The 22,853-nt window shown below is 39.8% G+C and overlaps 1 protein-coding gene across 2 annotated transcripts in view; it reads left to right on the top strand.

Moving 5' to 3' along the window:
* Positions 1 to 22,853, top strand: part of dhx15 (DEAH (Asp-Glu-Ala-His) box helicase 15) — a 117,517-nt gene that overhangs the window by 89,689 nt on the left and 4,975 nt on the right. For both annotated transcript variants that reach the window (XM_078545742.1, XM_078545751.1), the window contains exons 8-13: positions 578 to 727; positions 2,390 to 2,498; positions 6,699 to 6,890; positions 8,183 to 8,305; positions 16,040 to 16,230; positions 21,017 to 21,186. In XM_078545742.1, coding sequence (XP_078401868.1) covers positions 578 to 727; positions 2,390 to 2,498; positions 6,699 to 6,890; positions 8,183 to 8,305; positions 16,040 to 16,230; positions 21,017 to 21,186 — 935 coding nt within the window. The remainder of the gene's footprint in view (positions 1 to 577; positions 728 to 2,389; positions 2,499 to 6,698; positions 6,891 to 8,182; positions 8,306 to 16,039; positions 16,231 to 21,016; positions 21,187 to 22,853) is intronic.

The following is a 22,853-nucleotide window of genomic DNA, read 5'->3' as shown; positions in this document are numbered from 1 at the left end:
CTACCTCTTTCAATTCATGTAGCAGACACATTGGGTTCCATAGGAGCCATTTAACCCATTGAGCCTGTTCTGCCATTCTGTGAAATCAACTCCATTTTCCAGCAACTTACAACTGTACAAGTACTATTTAATAAATCTATGGTGATCATTTGAACTAAAATCCAGTTAATAAATCTTGTTTGTTGTCAAGTTCCTTTTAACCTTTTGTTCTACAGACCTTTTGCTAGAACACAGGGAAAGTGTAGCTGGGGTTAAGGTGGGTATTGGAGATGGTCAATTTGAGAAAAGAGTAAAGAAGTCAAAACCATCTGAAAATGATGATGGATAAAGAGAGTTCTTTGCCAATGTGTATCTATTTCACTTTTACTGTTGAAATTGATGGACCAGGAAATTGATTTTTTTTAAGTGATCCTCACCATCCAATTATGGATTCTTTTTATGTTACATTTTAAAGAACTGATGCATTTGACTTCATGAGGTAAAAATATTTTCTCGTCCTTTGAACTCCTAATCTGACTAGTACTTAAGTTTTGGTGTTCAATGCAACTTGTGTTCACTGTCTTTTCATGATCAACAGGTATATAACCCACGTATCAGAGTTGAATCGTTATTGGTGACTGCTATCAGCAAAGCATCTGCACAGCAAAGAGCTGGTCGTGCTGGTCGTACTAGACCAGGAAAGTGCTTTAGACTCTATACTGAAAAGGCCTATAAAACTGAAATGCAGGCAAGTTTTATATATTGCTTTACAATCTGTACCTCCTTGTTACACTATATAGATTTAGAGAATTCCAACGATATTTGCCTGGAACTAGAGAATTCTGATGATATTTCTCTGGAACTACCCAGTAGTTCTACTGATAGATGGTTAGTGGATTTGTTTCTCCAACTGAAGGGATATTCAAACTCTTAATCCTTTGACCTAGAAACATGAGTCTGGATTGATCGGTCTACCCTACACCTTATAGCATCACTGAAATCGTACCTGCTGACGTTCCCTTAAATGTAACTTCGACCGTGAGTCTGCAGCTTTATCGGTTTCCACTTCTGATTATCTTCCACAATGCCGGAAAGTGCATATGTATGGATGCCGAGTAAGGATAACATCAAGTGGAGCTGTAATTTGTGCTTTCCCACCCCGTCCTGAATATTTGCTGTTTACTGAATGGGTGATGTATATATAAAAAAAAATGATGTCTGTGGGTTCATCATTATTCTTTGAATTGAAGAAACCTCCATATGTCCCACTGATCTAACTTCCGAGCTGCTTTCATTGTCCCTTTCGGGCTTGAATGCTTCCTTCAAGGAAAGATTTGCTGTTGGCTGTGTTGAGTGGTTTTATGTGTTATCAGCAAAGGAAATATCAGGCAAGGTTATCACACCATGATGCCATTACTGAGGGAAATTGTCCTTCACGGTGTTCAGGGCAACCTTGGTTCTCTCTTGTGAAGACAGACCCTCACAGATAGGTAATCTTCATTAATAATCCCATAATAGTTGCTATTTTCTAAGCCTGACACTGAAATACAATGCCGGCATTTTTGATTTGTTGGCCTACATAACATAGTTTGGTAATCGTCTTGGTGTATGGAAACTAAATTGAGGATGAAGCAAGAAATTTGAAAACTGAATGTTGTTTTGGTCAGACTATTCACAACCTTGGTGTCATAACTGACCTGAGGATGAGCTTCTGACCACATAATCGCACCAAGACCCCCTATTCCCAACTTTGTGGTATTGCCCAACTCTCCCTGTCTCAGCTCATCAGCTGCTGAAACCCTTATCCTATCCATACCTTTGTTACTTCGAGACTTGACTATTCCAATGTGCTGCTGACTGCTCTCCCATGTTTCACTGTAAACTTGAGGTCATCCAAAACTATGGCTGCCAGCATCAGAACTTGTGCCAAGTTGTGTGCTCGTTGACCTATGTTGGCTCCCGGTTAAGCAACATCTCGATTTTTAAAATTCTCATCTTTCTTTTCAAGCCCCTCCTTATCCTGTAATCTCCTCCAGCCCCAGAACCTTCTGAGATAGCAGCACTCCTCTAATTCTGGCCTCTTGAGAACCCCTGATCCCAGTGGCCTTGCCTTTAGCTGCATTGGCTCCAAGCGCTCCGATTCCTTTCCTAAACCCTTCCGTCCCTCTGTCCACTTTTAAGACAGTGGTTAAAACCTGTGTCTTTAACCAAGCTTTTGGGTCAATATGCTAATATCACTCATGTGACTTGCTGTCAAATTGTGTTTTATAATGCTCCTGTGAAGTGCCATAGGACTTTTTGTTATGTTAAAAGTATTACAAAAATACAAGTCGTTCTTGTTTACACAGTGGAGATTGTTATCCTTTCTCAACATGTTTATTTGAACTTTTGTACTTTTTAAAATTAACAGGACAATACTTATCCTGAAATTTTGAGGTCTAACCTGGGTTCTGTAGTTCTTCAACTGAAGAAACTTGGCATTGATGACTTGGTACATTTTGACTTCATGGATCCACCAGGTAAGGAACTGGCCAATCTTTTGAGGTCATCTCCTACTCTACCCTTATTTTCAGAAACATTTAAAGCAGCTTTATCCTCTCTTTATCTATTGAGCCATTGTTTAGATCCATTTTACAAATTTTGAAGTCATCTAGCTTATATTTGTCTCGACTTAGCTGTAAGATTGCTATTACATGTGTATAATGTCATTGGACCTCAGATTGTTTATTTTATTATTCATTCATTGGATGTGGGCTTCGCTGGCTGGGCCAGCATTTACTGTCCATCCCTAGTTGTCCTTGAGAAGGTGGTAGTGAGCTGCCGTTTTGAACCGCTGCAGTCCATGTGGTGTAGGTACGCCCACAGTGCTGTTAGGAAGGGTGTTCCAGGATTTTGACCCAGTGACAGTGAAGGAACGGTGATATATTTCCAAGTCAGGATGGTGAGTGACTTGGGGAACTTCCAGGTAGTGGTGTTCCTATCTATCTGCTGCCCTTGTCCTTCTGGGTGGTAGTGGTCGTGGGTTTGGAAGGTGCTGTCTAAGGAGCCTTGTTGAATTCCTGCAGTGCATCTAGATGGTACACACTGCTGCGACTGTGCCTCAGTGGTGGAAGGAGTGAATATTTGTGAATGTAGTGCCAATCAAGCTGACTGCTTTGTCCTGGACGGTGTCCAGCTTTTTCAGTGTTGTGGGAGCTGGAATCATCCAGGCAAGTGGAGAGTATTCCATCACACTCCTGACTTGTGTCTTATAGATGGTAGACAGGCTTTGGGGAGTCAGGAGGTGTGTTACTCGTCGCACGATTCCTAGCCTCTGACCTGCTCTTGTAGCCACAGTATTTATATGGCTAGTTCAGCTTCTGGTCAATGGTAACTCCCAGGATGTTGATAGTGGGGGATTCATTGATGGTAATGCCATTGAACATCAAGGGTCGACGGTTGGATTTTCTCTTGTTGGAGATGATCATTGCCTGACACTTGTGTGGCGCGAATGTTACTTGCCACTTGTCAACCCAAGCCTGGATATTGACCATGTCTTGCTGCATTTGGACATGACTCCTCAGATACTGAAGCAGTCCATGAATGGTGCTGAACATTGTGCAATCATCAGCGAACATCCCCACTTCTGACCTTATGATGAAAGGAAGGTCATTGATGAAGCAACTGATGATGGTTGGGCCTAGGACACTACCCTGAGGAACCCCTGCAGTGATGTCCTGGAGCTGAGATGACTCACCTCCAAAAACCACAACCATCTCCCTTTATGTTAGGTATGACTCCAACTAGTGGAGAGTTTTCCCCCTGATTCCCATTGACTCCAGTTTTGCTAGGGCTCCTTGATGCCGCACTTGGCCAAATGCTGCCTTGATGTCAAGGGCTGTCACACTCACCTCACCTTGGGAGTTCAGCTCTTTTGTCCATGTTTGAACCAAGGCTGTAATGAGGTCAGGAGCTGAGTGGCCCTGGCAGAATCCAAACTGACCATCAGTGAGCAGGTTATTGCTAAGCAATTGCTGCTAGATCGCACTATTGATGACCCCTTCCATTACTTTACTGATCATCGAGAGTAGACTGATGGGGCAATAATTGGCCGGGTTGGAATTGCCCTGCTTTTTGTGTACAGATCCTACTTGGGCAATTTTCCACATAGCCGGGTAGATGCCACTATTGTAGCTGTACTGGAACAGCTTGGCTATGGGCATGGCAAGTTCTGGAGCACAAGTCTTCAGTACTATTGCCGGAATATTGTCAGGGCCCATAGCCTTTGCAGTATCCAGTGCCTTCAGCCATTTCTTGATATCACGTGGAATGAATTGAATTGGCTGAAGTCTGGCATCTGTGATGTGAGATGGATCATCCACTCGGCACCTCTGGCTGAAGATTGTTGCAAATGCTTCAGCCTTATCTTTTGCACTGCTGTGTTGGGCTCCTCCATCATTGAGGATGAGGATATCTGTGGAACCTCCTCCTCCAGTGAATTGCTTAATTGTCCACCATCATTCACGACAGGATGTGGCAGGACTGCAGAGCTTAGATCTGACCCGTTGGTTGTGGGATCGCTTAGCCCTGTCTATCACTTGCTGCTTATGCTGTTTGGCATGCAAGTAGTCCTGTGTTATAGCTTCACCAGGTTGACACCTCATGTATAGGTATGGTTGGTGTTGCTCCTGGCATGCCCTCCTGCACTCTTCTTTGAACCAGGGTAGATCGTCTGGCTTCATGGTATTGGTACTGTGGGGGATATGCTGGGCCACGAGGTTACAGATTGTCTTCGAGTACAATTCTGCTGCTGATGACCCACAGCGCCTCATGGATGCCCAGTCTTGAGTTGCTAGATCTGTTTGAAATCTAGCCCATTTAGCACAGTGATGGAGGCACACAACACGATGGAGGGTATCCTCAATGTGAACACGGGACTTCGTCTCCACAATGACTGTGCGGTGGTCACTCCTACCGATATTGTCATGGACAGATGCATCTGTGGCAGGCAGTTTGGTGAGGATGAGGTCAAGTATATTTTTCCCTCTTGTTGGTTCCCTCACCACCTGCCACAGACCCAGTCTAGCAGATATGTCATTTAGGACTCGGTCAGTAGTGGTGCTACCGCACCACTTTTGGTGATGGACATTGAAGTCCCCCACTCAGAGTACATTCTGTGCCCTTGCCACCCTCAGTGCTTCCTCCAAGTGATGTTCAACAGGGAGGAGCACTGATTCATCAGCTGAGGGAGGGAGGTACATGGCAATCAGCAGGAGTTTCCTTGCCCGTGTTTGACCTGATGCCATGAGACTTCATGGAGTCCAGAGTCGATGTTGAGGACTTCCAGGGCAACTCCCTTCCCACTGTATACCACTGTGCTGCCACCTTTGCTGGGTCTGTCCTGCCGGTGAGATAGGACATACCCAGGGATGGTGATGGTGGAGCCTGGGACATTATCTGTAAGGTATGATTCTGTGAGGTTGGCTATGTCAGGCTGTTGCTGGACTAGTCTGTGAGACAGATCTCCTTATTTTGGCACTAGCCCCCAGATGCTAGTAAGGAGGACTTTGCATGGTCGACAGTTGTCGTTTACGGTGCCTAGATCGATGCTGGGTCGTCCGTCCAGTTTCATTCTAGGCTTTGTTGCAGAGCTAGGGCTTCTGTAATTCACGTTGTGCAGTTAGTGTGTTCTGAGCCACCATTCTACTTATTGTAAAAGGATTACATGAACTATTTGTGATCACTCTCTCTTGGAGAGCTCTTGGAGGTTATGAAATTCCCATGATAAAGCAGGATCTTGAGTTTCTGAGTTGGCATCCAGGAGCACAGATTCTCCTTCAGGGGTGCCGTGGGATCTTTTACACCCACATCAGGCATTTGGGATTAAGCTTTAATGTTGCTTGTGAAAGTCAGCAACTCTGACAGTGCAAGATTCACATTGTGCTGTACTGAAGTTTCAGCCTAGTTAATGTGTTGCATTCCTAAAGTGGGGCAAGGCTGACTAATGCTTTGACCCGAATTGTGAGCACCACCATTGAGCCCCGTGGACATTCAGGTTAATAGCAACACCAGCAGGAATACTGAGAAAAGAGGATTGAAGGTTGGAGAAAACAGTGATGTTTATTGGAAATTGGCAGCAGGCTTATTTTTCAGTTTGATAAAACATGAAAGTAACTTCTGTGTAAATTTTCCAACCCTGAAGTAATCGTATCATTTTCTATATACAGAGCAAAATGTTTCCAAAAATCTAGGCATTTGTTTGCATTCTGTAAAAGTGAATCTGGTGCTTAGACAGGAAAACCCAATGATTGATGGTATAAATTGCTCTCTTATCTGTTGGCAGAATATATTCCTGGTGAAGTACCAACTCCCTTATCATCTTTTAAAAATGTTTTTCTTCCCTGTTCTATTTGATCCTTGATGTGATTATTTGTCCTTGGGCTTTGAAAATTCTTTAGCCCACAGCAGACAATGCTGAAAGAATATTATTCACTTCATGTCAGTTAAATTACACTATTTGTGTTGGCATGAATGTTTTTGGGTTCAGATTGGCAAAAGACAATATGGCCTGATGTAGATGTCAAGTTTCCCAAATTGAATTCAGCAGAAAGATGAGGCCGCATTGTGAAGTTGTATGTCTAAATATTTATCTATATTAGGGATACCAAATAGTTCATCAGCCGAGTGGTTTTATTTCATCAAAGGTTATGTGTCTAATAATTGTATGTTTTACATTTCAGCTCCTGAGACACTGATGAGGGCCTTGGAGCTTTTGAATTATCTCGCTGCACTGAATGATGATGGAGACCTGACGGAACTTGGGTCCATGATGGCAGAATTCCCATTAGACCCACAGTTGGCCAAGATGGTTATTGCCAGCTGTGAACACAACTGTTCAAATGAGATTCTCTCCATCACTGCAATGTTGTCAGGTAATAAGCGGGGACGCAATTGTCAAAACATGACTTGCAGTTATACAAAACAAATTATTGAGCAGGTTTTGTGGTAGAGTTGATCTATTCCAAGAACATGCTTTGTTTGGATGCCCAGTAAAAGCCATACAATAATGTTGTATTTGAATGGTCTATGGAAAGTAGGCTTTGAAAAGGTTTGAACTGAAGAATGTACAAGCTCAAGCAATTAATTCTGATTACAATTTTCCAGGTTTGATACTTAATTTCAGGTATTTTTTAATCCATTTTTAACATTTTATTCTGCCCATAAATCACTTCTGTTCAAGCAGATGTCTAGTAAAGGAAGAAAGCGTAATGAAGGAGAGGTGTTGATGAATATCGAGACAGCTCAGCATAGTGAGGTTCAATATTCTGCACAAGAAACCAATTTTCACCCCAGTCTTAGAATTTCAATCGCAGAGAAGTAATTTTTCAACCCTACTCCCCTAGGATACAGACACACAAAATATTTTGAATTTCATAATTGGCTAAGAGAAAATGAAGACTTATTTTAAATCTTAAAAGCATTTATAATTGAGCTACAAAAAGTACCATGGTTTGGCAGTTTATGGTTATTTTTGTGTATCCCTTTGGCAGAGATGGGCAGCACTAATGCTCACTGTGACCTGAACATTGGTCACTTGCTTATTTAGGTAACTTGTGGTTTTGTATTTCGTTAATGATGCTGATTCTATCCTGCCTAATGCTTATACAAAACCGTTAATGGGCTGATTACATTTTTGTAAATAATGTTTAGCAAGACAACAGACTTGAACTCTATGTCAGTACAGTACTATAGATTAAATCAGATTCAGAGCAGCTGGGCAGGGCAGAATTTCACCCTTGCTTCCTTTTGTTCTTCCTGGGTTTTTAACCTATTGCAAGGGTGAGATTCAAGTCATCTATTGTACACTTCAACTACTAAACGTTTTGCAGTTACATATATTTTCAGCAGGTTAGGAAAATGCTTGCAGAAGGCATTCCGTTAATACATTATAATAGTTCTGTATTGCCCTATGCACCGCCTTTTTCACTAAAATTTGGTAATTGTGTAGCTTCTGAAACACTCTTGTCTTGCAGATGTGAGTAGGTGTTGATGTTTGGTACCAAGCCAAGGTAGTAGACAGTCCAAGATGCAGTTGGTGACCATGTCCCATCATGCCCTGCCCAATGCTCTCTGAACTGACCTAGCTAGGCCTTGTTCCTGTGTCTGTGAATGAGTGACTCATCCATATGGGCGTCTGTGTTGGGCCCATACCAACATTGTTTAGTCCCACAGTGTTTTGTTCGCCCAACGGAAGCTAAGAAAGCAGCCGACGAAGCCAAGATGCGGTTCGCACATATAGATGGAGATCACCTGACCCTGCTCAACGTTTACCATGCATTCAAGCAGAGTAAGTAAATTTTTACTTCCTATTTATCAAGGGCAGATCTTCAAAATGGGTTGTTTTATAGATTTACATAACTTTGTACAACAAGCTCCTGAATATTGAGCTTCAGCATACATATGTGAGAATTGTTCAACAAGCAATTGCTGTGCACATTTTGTTATTTAAAGAGGGCTTCACATGAAGATCACTACATTCATAGAACTAAATGCTGGCCCAAATTTATATTGATGTTTTTGTTTTAAATTACTCATTTTACAGGACTGCCTGTATCTACTGTCATGGGGAAGTGGTGGCATAGTGCTATTGTCACTGGACTAGTGTTCTAGAGGTGCTCTATGGATCCTGGTTCAAATTCTACCATGGCAGGTGGTGAAATTTGAATTCAATAAAAATCTGGAATTAAAACCACAAAACCGTTACCAATTGTCGTAAAAACCCACCTGGTTCACTAATTACCTTTAGGGAAGGAAATCTGCTGTTATTATCTGGCCTGGCCTACATGTGACTCCAGACCCAGACAACAATGTGGTTGACTCCTAAATGAGAGCAATTAGGGATGGGCAACAAATGCTGGCCTAGCCAAAGATGCCCACATCCCATGAACAAATATAAAAAATACAGTAGTTCCTTGTCACCTTAATAGATTCTGCCCTCTAGGACTTGCTTGTAAACATATTTTATGGTTTTTTTCTTGATTTATTTTATGCTATTAAAGACATTTAGTAACAATGGAATATGATGTTACAACGTCTAAGCTTATGTGTTGATTTGCCCGAAAGGCACTAATCGATGTTTCCACCATTTAAGAATTTACAACAATTTTAGTATCAAAATGTCAAAATCTACAAAGTATGTTCACTGAATTACAACATTTATTTTAATTATTTGTAAAGAGGAATCCCACATATGGGAGGGTTTATAAACAATTTAGTGTAATTCAAAAATCAATAAATTCTTTATTTATATTTGCTTCATCTTTAAGCTCTGTGCAGGAGGAGAGATAAATAACTCTAGGGCATTAAGAGGTGGGTCTTTGTTTCCCAATTACAATTATGTTTTTACTTCACACATGTTATCAGTTTTCTTCTAGTAAATAACCTTTGAATTCTCATTAAAAACCAGAAAGGAACAAGTAGTCGAATAGCTGTACCTATTGCATTCTAATTTGTAAAGGGGATAACATCTGAAGCTATAACTAGGACATTCATAATGGGGTGAAAGTGGAGTTTTTTTTTTAGGTTGATGTTGTGTGCAAGAATATACAGTTACTGGTTTGAAACCAGTAGCTGGATTTCAGGCTCTAACTAGGTAGAACTCCATTTGCATGGTTTGTTGGCATCTTCGTTGGAACTTTATATGCCCTGTATTGGGGAGAGTTCTACACAAACCTGGCTTCAAAGTTGGACACTCCTTCATGGAAGGCATGAGAGCTAGAAAATCGTAAATCCACATTACCCAATTTTCAGTGCATTCAGATAATTGGATGGAAAATTGGACATTGTGCCTATGATATTCCTTAGGGGGTTAATTCTGTGACCTCCATTATGTGTGGGAGTGCCGATCTGTGAATTGCTCTTTAAATTAAAGTGACCCTCATCAAAATTGCTTTTAAATTGAAACGCAACCTGCGCATTTGTATAGCATCTTTCATGTAAACACCATCCCAAGACACTTTACTGACATGTTGTCTCTCAAAATCAGACAGTAAGCCATAGGAAGAGACATTATGAAGGGTGGTCAAAGAGGTGGCCTTTCAAAATGGAGGGGAAGGTGGATGTTATTAGTGAGGAAGTCCCGGAGTGTGTAATGTCAGGTAAACATTCCCAACAACACAGGCATCAGGAGGGTTGAAAAAGGGGGAAGAGAGAGAGAGAGAGAGAGAGAGAGAGAAAACTGGGTGCCGTTGGTATACACGTAGTAAGTTTAAAATTTTGTCTTCAGATGATTTTGCCAAGGAGCAGCATCCAGCTGAGGAAATTGAGGGTGTCGAGGATATTTCCTTGGCTAGGGGAGGGGGAAGGGGTTGGTGTGGTGATCGTGCATGCATAGGTAATAAGTTGGGAACAGAAGACATGACCAGAGATGATATGGCTATGATTGAATAGGTAAGAGTGGAAGAAAGAGCAAGAATATTAGAATTGAAGTTATGCAATAATCGGTTTCATTTAAATTGCGTAATTTGAACTGTAGTTAATTTAAAGTTTGTTCTTTGAATTAACAGTGAACTGTTTTTATTCAAATACATTTACAAGAGGTGGCTACTCTTTCTTCTATTTCTTACCAAACTTTAGGATCCCAAAATGATCAGGTTAAAAAGTTTACCTCATTGCATGGATCCCTTTCACCCCCACCCCATCTCCTCCCCCTGCCCCCCCCACCAAAGAAATTCCCAAATATTGCTTCTAATTTTAATTTCAACTCTATTTTTGGAGAAATCATCACTTGTTTCACAATGTGCAGTTGTCGTTGTCCATATTGTCACTAGTACTCAATTCCAAATGGCTATTGAGCATATTGCTTTTTGCAATCCTTTCAGCGGCTTCAGAAAACTGTATGCTGCAACTTGGAACAAAAAGAAAATACTCATTAGATCAGTCAGCATTTGAAAGAAAGATGGAGGAGTTTATGCATAGCTTTCCAGAAGTATTCCAGCCAAAATATTTCCTTTTAGATGTGGATCTACCTGCTGTGCATTTCCAGTACTTTGGTTTTTATTATGTAAGCATGTCACTTTGTTCATTTCCTTTCGGTCTGGATCACTGTTATAAATTTTAAATTGACTGTTATTTATTGTGGTTTGAATGACCTAGATTGTTTAATTATAAAACATCACATTGCATTGTGAAACATTATAAGTAACCAAGTAAAAACATGTTTCCTTTTTTGCAAACAAAGCATTTGAATGGCAGCTTGGCCCATTGGCAGCACACACCCTGAATCAGAAGGTTATTCAGATTCTACTCCAGGGGCTTGTGAAAGTAATCAATATTTCACTGCAGCAGTGAGGGAATGTTGCATTGTCGGAGGTTACTTCTTTTGAATGAGACATGGTTTGAGGGCAGGGGTGTGGTGGGGTGGAGGTTTAAAAATAAATTCCACAGCATTAGCAAGAAAAGCAATGTTCTCTGTTGTCCTGATCAACATTTATTGCTCAGTCATCCTCCAAAAGATGCATGCATTTGCCTTGTGGTATTGTCCTCAGGAGTCGGAATGTCGAGACAATAATCCATGCTTTGGATATGAACATCAGGTTACTGATTTGGTACATTATGGAGGCTGTGATGCACTGTTGCAGGTGCTGCCTCCCATGAATTGTTAAACTGAGGCCCTGTCTGCCCCCTCAGGTGGATGGAAAAGATGCCTTGGCACTATTTTGCTGAAAAGCTGGGGAGTTTGCCTGTTGCCCTAACCAATATTCATCCCTCAGCCAACACCAACGAAAAAAGATTACCTGGTCACATCTCTTTCCGGTATGGTGGGGGGTGGTGGGGGTGGGGAGGTTTGCTGTACACAGATTGGCCGCCATGTTTGCCTACAAAACAACAGTGACTACGTTAGCAGTGAAGTACTTCGGTATATCCTGAGGAGGACCAGAAGTAGCCATTTAGCCCCTCAAGCCTGTTCCACCATTCAGTTACATCCACGGCTGATCTGTGACCTAACTCCATATATGTATATTTGTCCCATATCCCTTAATAACATTAGATAACACAAACTTATCAACCTCTGTTTTAGATTTAACAATTGATCTAATATCAATTGCTGTTTGTGGAGGACAGTTCCAAACAACTTCTACCCTTCGTGTGCGTAAATGTTCCCTAATGTCACTCCTGAAAGGTTTGTCTCTAATTTTAGGGCTATGGCCCCTTGTCCTCAACTACCCAAACTATCCACTGTTTAACTCTACCTCCTTACCATTTCTCTTTAATATCTTGAAAACTTGGATCAAATCATCCTTGCTCTTCTGAATTTCAGGAAATGCAACTCTAGTTTGCCTAATTTCTCTTTGTGACTTAAACTTTGAGGTCCAAGAATCACCCTGGTAAATCTACACTGTACTCCCTCCAACGTCAGTATATCCTCAAAGTGTGGTGCCCAGAGCTGAATGCGGTACGTCCAGGTGTGGTCTAACCAAGCCTTTCTGTCACTGTAACATGACTTCCAGCCCCTTGTTTTCTAATCCTCTAGACACAAAAGGCAGCATTCCATTAGCCTTTTTGATTATTTTCTGTACCTATCCATAACATTTTAATGATCTGTGTACATGGACCCCCCCCGCCACTCCATTGTTTCTAGTTTTCCATCATTTAGAGAGTGCTCAGTTCTAACCTTTTTAGATCTAAAGGTAACCTCACTATTGCCTAAATTGAAATCCATTCATCACAGTTTGCCCATTCACTTAATCTATTCATATCTCATTGTAACTTTACGCATCCTTCTACCCTGCTTACAATGCCACCTATCTTTGTGTCATTGGCAAACTTGAAAATGTGACTCTATATCCAATTATCTAAGTCGTTAATAAATAACAGTGAATCGTTGTTAAGGCCCCAACACAGAATCCATGTCGTATAGCAATTGAAATTTTTGATTTGACTTAAACCTTAAATTATTATGATTACTTGTATTTCAACAAGCATCATGTAACTTAAGTGCAAATCAATAAAAGGTTTCAGTTGGCCTATGACCATAGTCATTTTTTTTAGACAATTGCCAATATCACAGCATTTTACAGTGCAGGAGGAGGCCATTTGGCCCATCAAGTCTGCACTGACTCTCTGAAAGAGCATTCCGCCTAGTCCCATTCCGCTGCCTTATTTGGTTTCCCTGTTTATTTGACCCACATGTCTGATGTATGTCATGGTGATTATTGAAATTTTCATCAGTAAACCGGTATCATCGATTGTCAAGCTCCTTGATAAAATACTCAATTGGCTGTACGCAGGTTCTGTAACTTGTCTCGCAATCTCTTCTTTGAGTCAGCTTCTGACCTTTTACGTTCCAAGAAGTTGATTAACTGCTGTTAAGATAAAAAGATCCAAACTTCAGTTAGTCTTCACTAATGATCGGCTTATGGGGTGTATTCCAGACCATGCTGAAACACAAGCACAGGTGTAAATTGCACCGTTGGCAGTGCAGTTCAGAATTATTTTACTCAAAGCTCTCAAAACTCCTTGGAGCTTATTTTTCATTTCACATTGTCCACCCAGTACAAGAGCATAGCCTAGATTGATGGGTTCTGAGGAAACCATGTGCTGAGCATGCAACATGTTCTGACATCGTAGATAAATGGTGCTGCTTGTGATCTCTTCCCCTGAGAACTAGGACCTCCACCATTCTGCCAGTTCATTGCTCCCCTTGAAGGTTTAATGGTACATTGGACCTTTACCAGTTCTTCAGTCTCTAAAGAAGTGGGTCCCATTAGATATTAACACAATGTTGACCATTTGATCTTTCCAGCCCCTCTAGGGTTTTTGTGCTTTTTAGCTGCCTTATTTTCCTATAGTGTTAATGCTGGGCACCAAAGCTGGCTGTCATTTTCAAGAGATATTTAAAAACAGAAAGAAAAATCCCAGCTCTTTAGGTCACAAGATAATATCATCATGCGATCAATTGCCCCCCAAGCAGTGATATAAGGAACAAACAAGGCAGATTGAAATAAATGGAAGTGTAAATGTAAAAGGAATAAAGCACAGATTTTAAATTATATTCAGCTCTCTGTGTGGATGCTGGGCCTTTATCATACAACATATCCTTTGGCAATGTCCCAGGCAACACATTACGTGCATCAGAAACAAACCTAGCACTTCCCTGCCTGTACTATCACCAAAGCATTTTAAGAAGAGGGAGAATTCACACTTGTTGCAGATGATCATCATATAAGAAAGTGTTGCACCACCTTTCCCGCAATGTTCAGAACAAAATAGATGAGCTTAGAAAGCTGAAGAATTCAACATCACCCAGTCTGTTGGGCGTGTACTGTATGTTGAAGAATGTCCATTGGCATCACTTCCAGTTTAGGGAGTTGGGTATTTCATTAGATTCATAGAGACATTTTGTTTTCCAACGATGACAGTTGGATCAGTGGTAGATAATTATAAATAATGCTCTTGTCAGGGAGCGAATCAAGCCGAAAAAAAGCTATCTGTAGGGAGCAAATTATTCCTTGTTACTATATAAGTTAAACGCCCACAGATTAAGCTATAACAAAATGGGAAAGTATTATACAATGGTGCTCTATCAAGTTGATTTGTCATGACTTTCTGCATATTCTGGGACATTCAGCATGCCAGGACCCCAGTTCCTTTCAGCATTATGCTGTGTTTGCTCGTATTTCATGGACCATTAGAGTTTGAATTGTTTAGGGACTACGTTCTGTTTAACGCAAAGTGTTTGGAAGTAGCACTGCCAGGCCTTTATGGGTTCTTCATTGGGACCTTTCTAGATTTTCTCAAGTTCATGATGTAGGCAAATGAAAAATATGTACATGGGAAGAACAAAACAAGCAACACATGCTCCACAAGTGGTGTTGAAGTAGTTGAGAATGAAACTGAGACACATATAGGAGTCTTAGTAGACTTGACACTCATCATGTGCAACCCATGACAATCTTGGCAACTGGGGATGGACAATAACCTGGGAGCATATTTACATAAGGGGTGGGGTAAAATCTTTTGAGGTCTTCCGCTTCCCTGGTGGCTTTGCAGATGAATCTGCTGCTTTAGTTGATAGTTGTCTGTGCCAGTCAGGAAGGTCTGTGCTGAGCTAATTCACCCCATTTGGGGTGATATGGATCCCTACAATGTATAAGAGCTATTCAGGATTGTTCATTGACTCCAGCTAGATTGTATATTGGGTAGGCGCATGTGGAAGAGGACAGTGAGCAAGGACAGAATTGACTTGGCACAGAACCTACTAACGCTCTGTGTTTATGCATGAAGAATGGCTGCTGCCAGAACATGTAAAACAGCATAGAAGTGTGAATTGGCATTGGCATCTTTGAGAGAAGGCAAGCAGGTAGTGAGGAAAGAAATTATCAGAATATTTTGTTTCATGAACAGAAAATTCTCTTTGTAGCCCAATAACCCAGCAAAATGGAAATTTGGATTAAGTGACCTTGAATTCAGAATACCATTACGTTAATTTATTGAATTTACTAATTTTCCTACAAAGTAGAATGTCAGTTACTCAAATTAAATGCAGCAGTCAGATTGTTTCCCCCACTTACAATTAACAACATTTTTAAAGACCTGGTACTAGTGCAAAATATTAAATTTGCCTCAGCTGGCAGTTGTTGTGGCTAATTTTAGTTAAGACTATCTAGTTTTTAATAGCATTTTTCTTACAAATTGTAAGTGGGGCTGTGTAGTTTTACGGTTTAATGTCATGGTTTGCATTTGACCAGGCATCATTCTGACTGGGTGGATGGGTGATCTGCCTTTGATAATGACACCTTTGTGAAAGCTGACATTAAAAAAAATGCTTGAAGACACCGAGAGTGAATCCCTGTGATTCTTCCCTTGTGCCTGTGGCAAAGCACTTTGTCTCCATTTGGCACTTCCTCACAACAGTCTTCAGGATTCTGATTTGGGTTGGGTACTTGCAAATTTATGACCTTGATGGGGACATTTCATAAAACGGGCTATTTTATGCTGCAGTGGCTTTTTAATTGCTTTATAAAGCCATAATTCAATTGCAGTATGTTTATTAATCACAATGCACTATTTTTATTTTTAGACCATGAGTCGGTTCAGTGGTGCTATGACAACTTTATTAACTACAGATCCTTGATGTCTGCTGACAATGTACGTCAACAGCTGTCACGAATCATGGACCGATTCAACTTGCCTCGGAGGAGTACAGAATTCACAAGTCGAGACTATTACATAAACATTAGAAAGGCGCTGGTTTCTGGCTACTTTATGCAGGTATAGTAAAAATTGTTACTTCTCGTGTTTGTGAAATGTACAATAATTCAACATTCGGAGATTCTTTCATTCATTTGTAGTTTTAAACCTCTGCTGGTTGTAAAATCAAGCATTGTGCTACATGTGCCAATTGTGTGTGTTTGCACAGTGTGGTAGAAACAAGCTGCTAACGGGAACAGTTTTTTTAATGTAAAAAAGAAAGCACTTCAGAAATAAATTGTGAACAAAGGGTAAAAAGCAGGAAGACTGAAACGTGGGAATGAGAACTGCTGGTAAAGGAGCTGAAAGTGAAGTGCAACTCAAAGCAAAATAAGATCATAATGGAATGAAACTTAAAATCAAAGAAAAATATTGCCCTGAAAGTTGAATGTAAAGAAGAGATCAGAGTGGGGAGCTTGAGACTCGCCAAATACTCGAACCAGGGAGTACAAAATGCAATATGACAATTGCCTATTGGACTATGCTTGCTGGGTGAAAACAAGTTCAGCATCAGCTGTGGTAGCCTGCTTCAGCCCACTATACTGGAAAGTGGCAGTCGTCTTTGGATCATTATGTTAGCAAGAGTTGATACCTTCGTAAGACAAATGAGCATGAAAACACAAAAGTGTTCTGTTACACGAGCATGCAGAAACTGAGGGGGCGGAAATCAGCAAACTTTGTAATTTTGTAGCCAACTTAAAACTTCAGTTTACATATTGAACAGTAACAGAATCAGACATAGGTCATTCAGTCCCTCTAACCTGTTCCACCATTCAATTATGTGATGACTGATCTATACCTCCAACTCCATTGGATGGGGTTATTTATATTTTTACAAATCAAACCTATGTTATGATTTCTACAACATTCCCTATTATTTCACAAGGGAAAAGAATTTATTGGTCAATGTTTCTGGCTTGATGTTCATCAGTTCTAAATTCATTGAGCAGCTGAATGCTTTAACTTTTAAAAGAAATGGAAGATATGAGCGTACTTGTATTTCAGAATCAGAAAATGGATTAGGTCTTTTTGGTGATCTGAACTGAGCAAAATTTAAGCTGTTTGTTGTTATGACATGACAGGTGATGTGCAGCAGGCAAACCAAATCCACAAGGGAAACTTGGCCACGCCGTCTCAACGGTTTTGCAATTTGTATTTATTATGAGAAGATTTGTGCATTGAATTTAGAAGCAATGAGCCCACTAATACCTTTAGAGATTTTAAAAATTAAATTAAAACATTTATTAACAAAAGATAAGATTTCAAGCACATACATAAGATTACAGTTACTTAATAGTATAACAAATCCCAAAATTCCTAATTAACCTAACTCCCAACTACACACCCTCTTTAAGGCAACAGCCCAAAATAGATTTAAAATTTAGATAAGCAATCCAGCAAGTTTAACACAGACCCACACAACAATGGAATTCCAAAGGCTTTCTCCAACTTTGGTTACTGGACATGGCAGACTTCTGCAAAAGTAGCTGTAGGCTTTTCCCCTAGGCTGTTTTACACGGTCCTTTTAGATCTTACATGGCCCCCCCCAACACACCCTTCCACCCTTTGTATTTCTCTCTCTTTAATCTGTAACTTCCATTGTTGTGTATGTCTTTGGAAATTTACTTTTCCCATAATATAAAAATCTTTCATGTTACCAATATGGTCAGTACCTTTGGGAAAAATAAACTTACTGCTTGGCCTTGCTTATCTTGTTAGTTGTAAACATCCTGTCATCCCTTTGAAACCTAAACAATGTCTTTGCTTACCTAAAAATGCAAATTTCCTTCACACCCTACATGCTGCCCTCATCCATGTTTATATTCATTTGCATTTCCAATGCCTTTTACCCCTAACTTCTTTTGATAATTTCAACCTTACAGTCTACCTGACTCTAATTCAATTAAATCTCACAGACAACCATACACACTCACATTCATTAACCTATTTTGCAATAAACCACAATAACATAATGCAAAATGTTAGCTTCGTGACGTCATGTAGCTGTGAGAATTCATACGGTTGGTCAGCAGTTTGAAAAGTACTTACAACCTTTTATTCGTGCAGATTTTTCTCCCTTTCCAATTGTAGATTTATTTGAATCTTCTCTTTTTGCTACTTTGGAGTTTTGTTATTGATCTTCATTTCACTTAATAGTAGGTGAGAATTCCTAACAAAACAACCCATGGGTTTGTGCATTGATGAAAAATGATGTGCTATACTTTTACTAGGGTATCCATTACTGTACAGTGGTAATCTTAAATATGCTGGTTATTGCATGAAGTATTGCTGCTAGCTTCCTACTCAAATCTGTTGTTACTTCACAAAGCCACAGGTTACTTAACTCTTGAATTTAGAAATTATAATTTTGCATATTTGTTGCTTTGGACGTTTTGTCAGATTCAAGGCTTATCAGCTCTTATAGATGATTTTTTATCATCCAAAAAAATTAGACAAACACTGATCTAAATTATGCTGTGCAGTCGCTAGGATTTGAGGCAAGGTGGCTGTGCATTTTTTTAGATGCATTGTGAAAAGAGTTCTGTTGTATAATCCTAGGCCTTGCATGCAGTTAGAGAATATCTTTCTTGTCCCATGGCCCCCCTCTCCACTGCATACCCCCATGTTTTGCAGTTTTAACTGTTTCCCTTCTCTGATTCTCTTTTTATTTTGTCATCTCTGCTGTTTCTGTTTTACTCCCACTCTTGCCCCACTGCACCATACCTTCCACCCAAAGTACAGGAGCTTTATGTTCTCTCTGCTTTGCTTCTTTGCACATTCTCTCTGTCTTCTTTCTCTTCTCTCCACCCTCCCCCCCTTTACACCCCCCAAGTTGGATTGTACCTAGGGACTGCTTTGAGTTAAATGTTGCACATTGTGTAGAATTGGTGGTGGTGATGACAGAATCATTTTGATAACTTTAAGGGCTCTGTCTAATGTTGCCGTCTGATTGGCAAAAGTGTAATCCTTCCGATTGAATATTGGTGCTAGTAGTTTTTAAAAAATATTGCAAGAAGCAGCATTGGAGTTTGTCTCTTTCTTGATTTTCAAGCTTCAGGAATTACTTTTAGCAGCTCAGGAATTATTTTTAGCAGCGGTTGTAGTTTTTCTCATCCTCGCTGGGGCTTTAATTATGTTTCGAAAATTTTTTAAAAACTTGCCCTTGGTACCAACAGGAATAGATAATGGACAGTTGTAAATGGTAATAGTCTTGCTTGTCAACACCACAACCACAGCACATATAATAGCTTTTGTATTCTCTAGGTTTGAGCAAATTGCTTTTGATGCCATTCTGAAAAAAATTAGTTTGCAACCAACAGTTGGCGGGGGGGTGGGGGGGAGTGGGGGGGATTGGTGAAAGGGTTATCAGTTGACTGATCATAAATTTCTTTGTAACAATACAGTAGCTCTCTGTATAGTATCTAAGGACTTGTTGAGTGAGTGCGCAGATTAAAACAGGACTGATATAATCAAACAGGTAGTTACTGTCTCTGAAGATAAAAAATTTGCTTTACCTCAAATATAATCAAAAAAGACGAGTTATTTGACCTTCAGCATAAATGGAAACTGTTGAGGCTGAATAGGGTGATTGTATTGTTAAAGGGGCCGTTTATTTATTAGTTATTTTAAGTGCACATCTCCGTGCTGTGGGTGTGCTGAAATACAAATGAAAGGCATATGGTAGAATGAGTGATGGGAGAAAATTGAGTAGTGGATGGCATCAGATTTAAAAAAACCTACCATCAGAATCAAAAAGCCTGGAAATAGATGTAGGTTATTATAAATGGTATGACTCATGCTCTTCAGAGGAATGGTAGATATTGATAATTTAATGGGATGCTGGGGCTTGACAGTGAAATAATAAGTTCATTGCAGTGCCGGAAATGCAATGCGGTGTTATGTGGAACTCTTGGCAGAGAAATGAAAAACTGTTTGTGAATGCTATGAATTGCAAGAAACTTTAGTTTTAGTCAAGCTAGTTAAATATTTGTGACAGGTGCATACTTTATACTTCAGTAAATTATAAAATATTTCTAGTATTTTAAGATCATAAGATTTCTGAAAGATCCACAGTTATTTATATGAAGGGGAGACATTTAAACTTCATGAAGTTAACCATGACCAGGTTAAGGCAATAGTAAAGATATCTACTTTGTAGTAAAACAATAGTTGTTGGATGACCTTCACACTGGAAACTTCAATGCTGCAAAAAATGAATAAATAAAAAGCATGGCTTACTGGTTGTTGTTTGTTTTGTGTTAATGACTTTTTTTTAATATGTCTGAGATATTTCCGATACCTTTAGCAAGGCACAGTGACACAATAAATCTGATGACAAATCTTTGTATAAGTTGCTTTTATTTTGAGCATTAAACAAATTTTGCTTTTTGATATTTTTGTGACCTTTACATTCATTCTCTACTTTGGAAAGAATAGTACTTAACCCAGAGAGCATTCCCAAAGTATTTTATTCTCCCTGTATTTTTTTAAACTGTTGATACGTATTTCAACCATAAATGTCCAGAAGAAGGTGTGCTTTTCTTTGTAAACTTGAAAAAAAATTTGATGCATCCATGTGACTGAATAACAATTAAAATATCATGGATACTAGACTTTTCCTTTTGACTACAGGCTTAATTGACAATTCAATTTATACGAGGCTCGCAGCATCTTACAATAAGAATGCTCCAAAGAATAGTAGGTTCTTGTTTCCTTTTTTTCCACCCCTACCTGCCCTCTCCCCAAACTTCTACCAGAATGCTGTGTGATGACTAATGGCTATTTTCTGTCTAACTTTTTGTTTTAGGTGGCTCACTTGGAACGCACAGGCCACTATTTGACGGTGAAAGATAACCAGGTTGTGCAGCTTCATCCCTCTACTGTCCTGGACCATAAACCCGAGTGGGTGCTCTACAATGAATTTGTACTTACCACTAAAAATTACATCCGCACCTGTACAGACATCAAACCTGAATGGTAATGTTCTGCGACACGGATTTTGTAGTATTTTTCTGCATTTGCTGCAAGCTGCTTTATAGCCTCATTAGTTAGGTTTTTAATTTTGAACATCCAGTCTTGAATCATGAAATGAATTTCCAGCATCAATTAAAATAGTTCAAACCAGGCTCAAACTTAGTTACTTTAATTAAATAATAATTGTTGACCTCTACCTTTAATTCTGAAGTTTTATCTAGATTGAGAAAAACATCAACAACAGGATTTTAATATGGCAAAAAGAAAGGGTTAAATGATCATTAACCAAAACTTGTTGACTTGGTCATGTTGATGCACATTTCCTGCAAAATATTTACACTTTGCCATTTCACTGAGTCAATGGAAAAGTTAAATAGCTGTTCTTTTGGGTGAAATTGTACAACTGAAGCATAGCTCATGTGTTATATAATGCTCAGAGAAGCATTGGTTACCATTCCTGGAGCATTCTTGTAATGGTCATTAAAACTATCCACTTGTGTTACTTAGTCATTACCAAATACCTATAATCAGGCTGCAGACATTGTGATCAATCATATTTAAATGATTTAGACTGTATAATTTAATAGCATTTGTATGTTCAATTTACGTGGGATTTTAGTGGTGGCTGACTATTGCCTTTTATATTCTGCCTCAACCTACATGAGATTGCAGGGATCAGAAAATGTAGGCTGTATCTGGTGATCTTGTTTTTTCTGCATGCATGGACTGTTCTACAGCTTTCCTTAGTCGAGAAAACCATGCATTTATAAGCATTATCATCCTGTTTGAAAATGCAATGGGAAAAAAAACTTTGAACTATTTATGAATGAATTATCACATGCATTGCCCCTCTCAACCCTTCCACTGCCTCTTAAGTTACTAAATTGTTTGTCCAACATACAGTGCTGTATGAGCAGAAATTTCCTCCAGCTAAATATTCATTTCCTGCTGCAAACTCTATTCCTTAGCCACTCTCGCCATCTCTCTTCCTGGCAACTATTTGAAGCTGAACCCAGACTATAACCTTGGTGTTATATTTGATCCTGAGATGAGCTTCCAGCCATGTATCCACATCATTAAGACCACTTATTTCCATTAAATCGCTTGACACCCCCCTCCCCCAGCCACCCCAATCTCGTCTACTGCTAAAATTCTCATTCGTATTCATCCTTTCTTATCTCAAGACTTGACTATTCCGATGCACTGACTGGCCTCTTATGTTCCACCCTGTGTAAACTTGAGGCCATCTAAAACACTGTTGCCCATGTCTTAACTCGCACCAAGCCCAGTTCACCCATCACTCCTCTACTGCTAACCTACACTGGTCAAGTAACACCTTGATTTTAAAATTCTCACTGCCTTCATGGCTTCGTCCTTTCCTACCTTTATATTATCCTTCAGCTGTACGACTCTTAGATGTTTGCATGCCTCTAATCTGTCCCCTTGAGTATTCCAGGTTTTAATCATTTCTCCATTGGCAGCTGTGCCTTCAGATGTCTTGGTCCTAATTCCCTCCCAAAACCCCTGCGCCTTGATATCTCCCTATTCCTTTAAAACATTCCTTAAAAACCTACCTCTTTGACACTAAGCTTTTAGCCATCTGCACAAGTATATACTTATTTGGCTTAACATCAAATTCTGTTTTGATAACACTCCTGTGACATACCCTG

The sequence above is a fragment of the Cetorhinus maximus genome, chromosome 1 (genome assembly GCF_964194155.1).
Source record: "Cetorhinus maximus chromosome 1, sCetMax3.hap1.1, whole genome shotgun sequence".
NCBI lineage: Eukaryota > Metazoa > Chordata > Chondrichthyes > Lamniformes > Cetorhinidae > Cetorhinus > Cetorhinus maximus.
The sequence above is the reverse complement of the archived record's forward strand: the minus strand, read 5'-3'. Positions and strand labels throughout refer to the sequence as shown.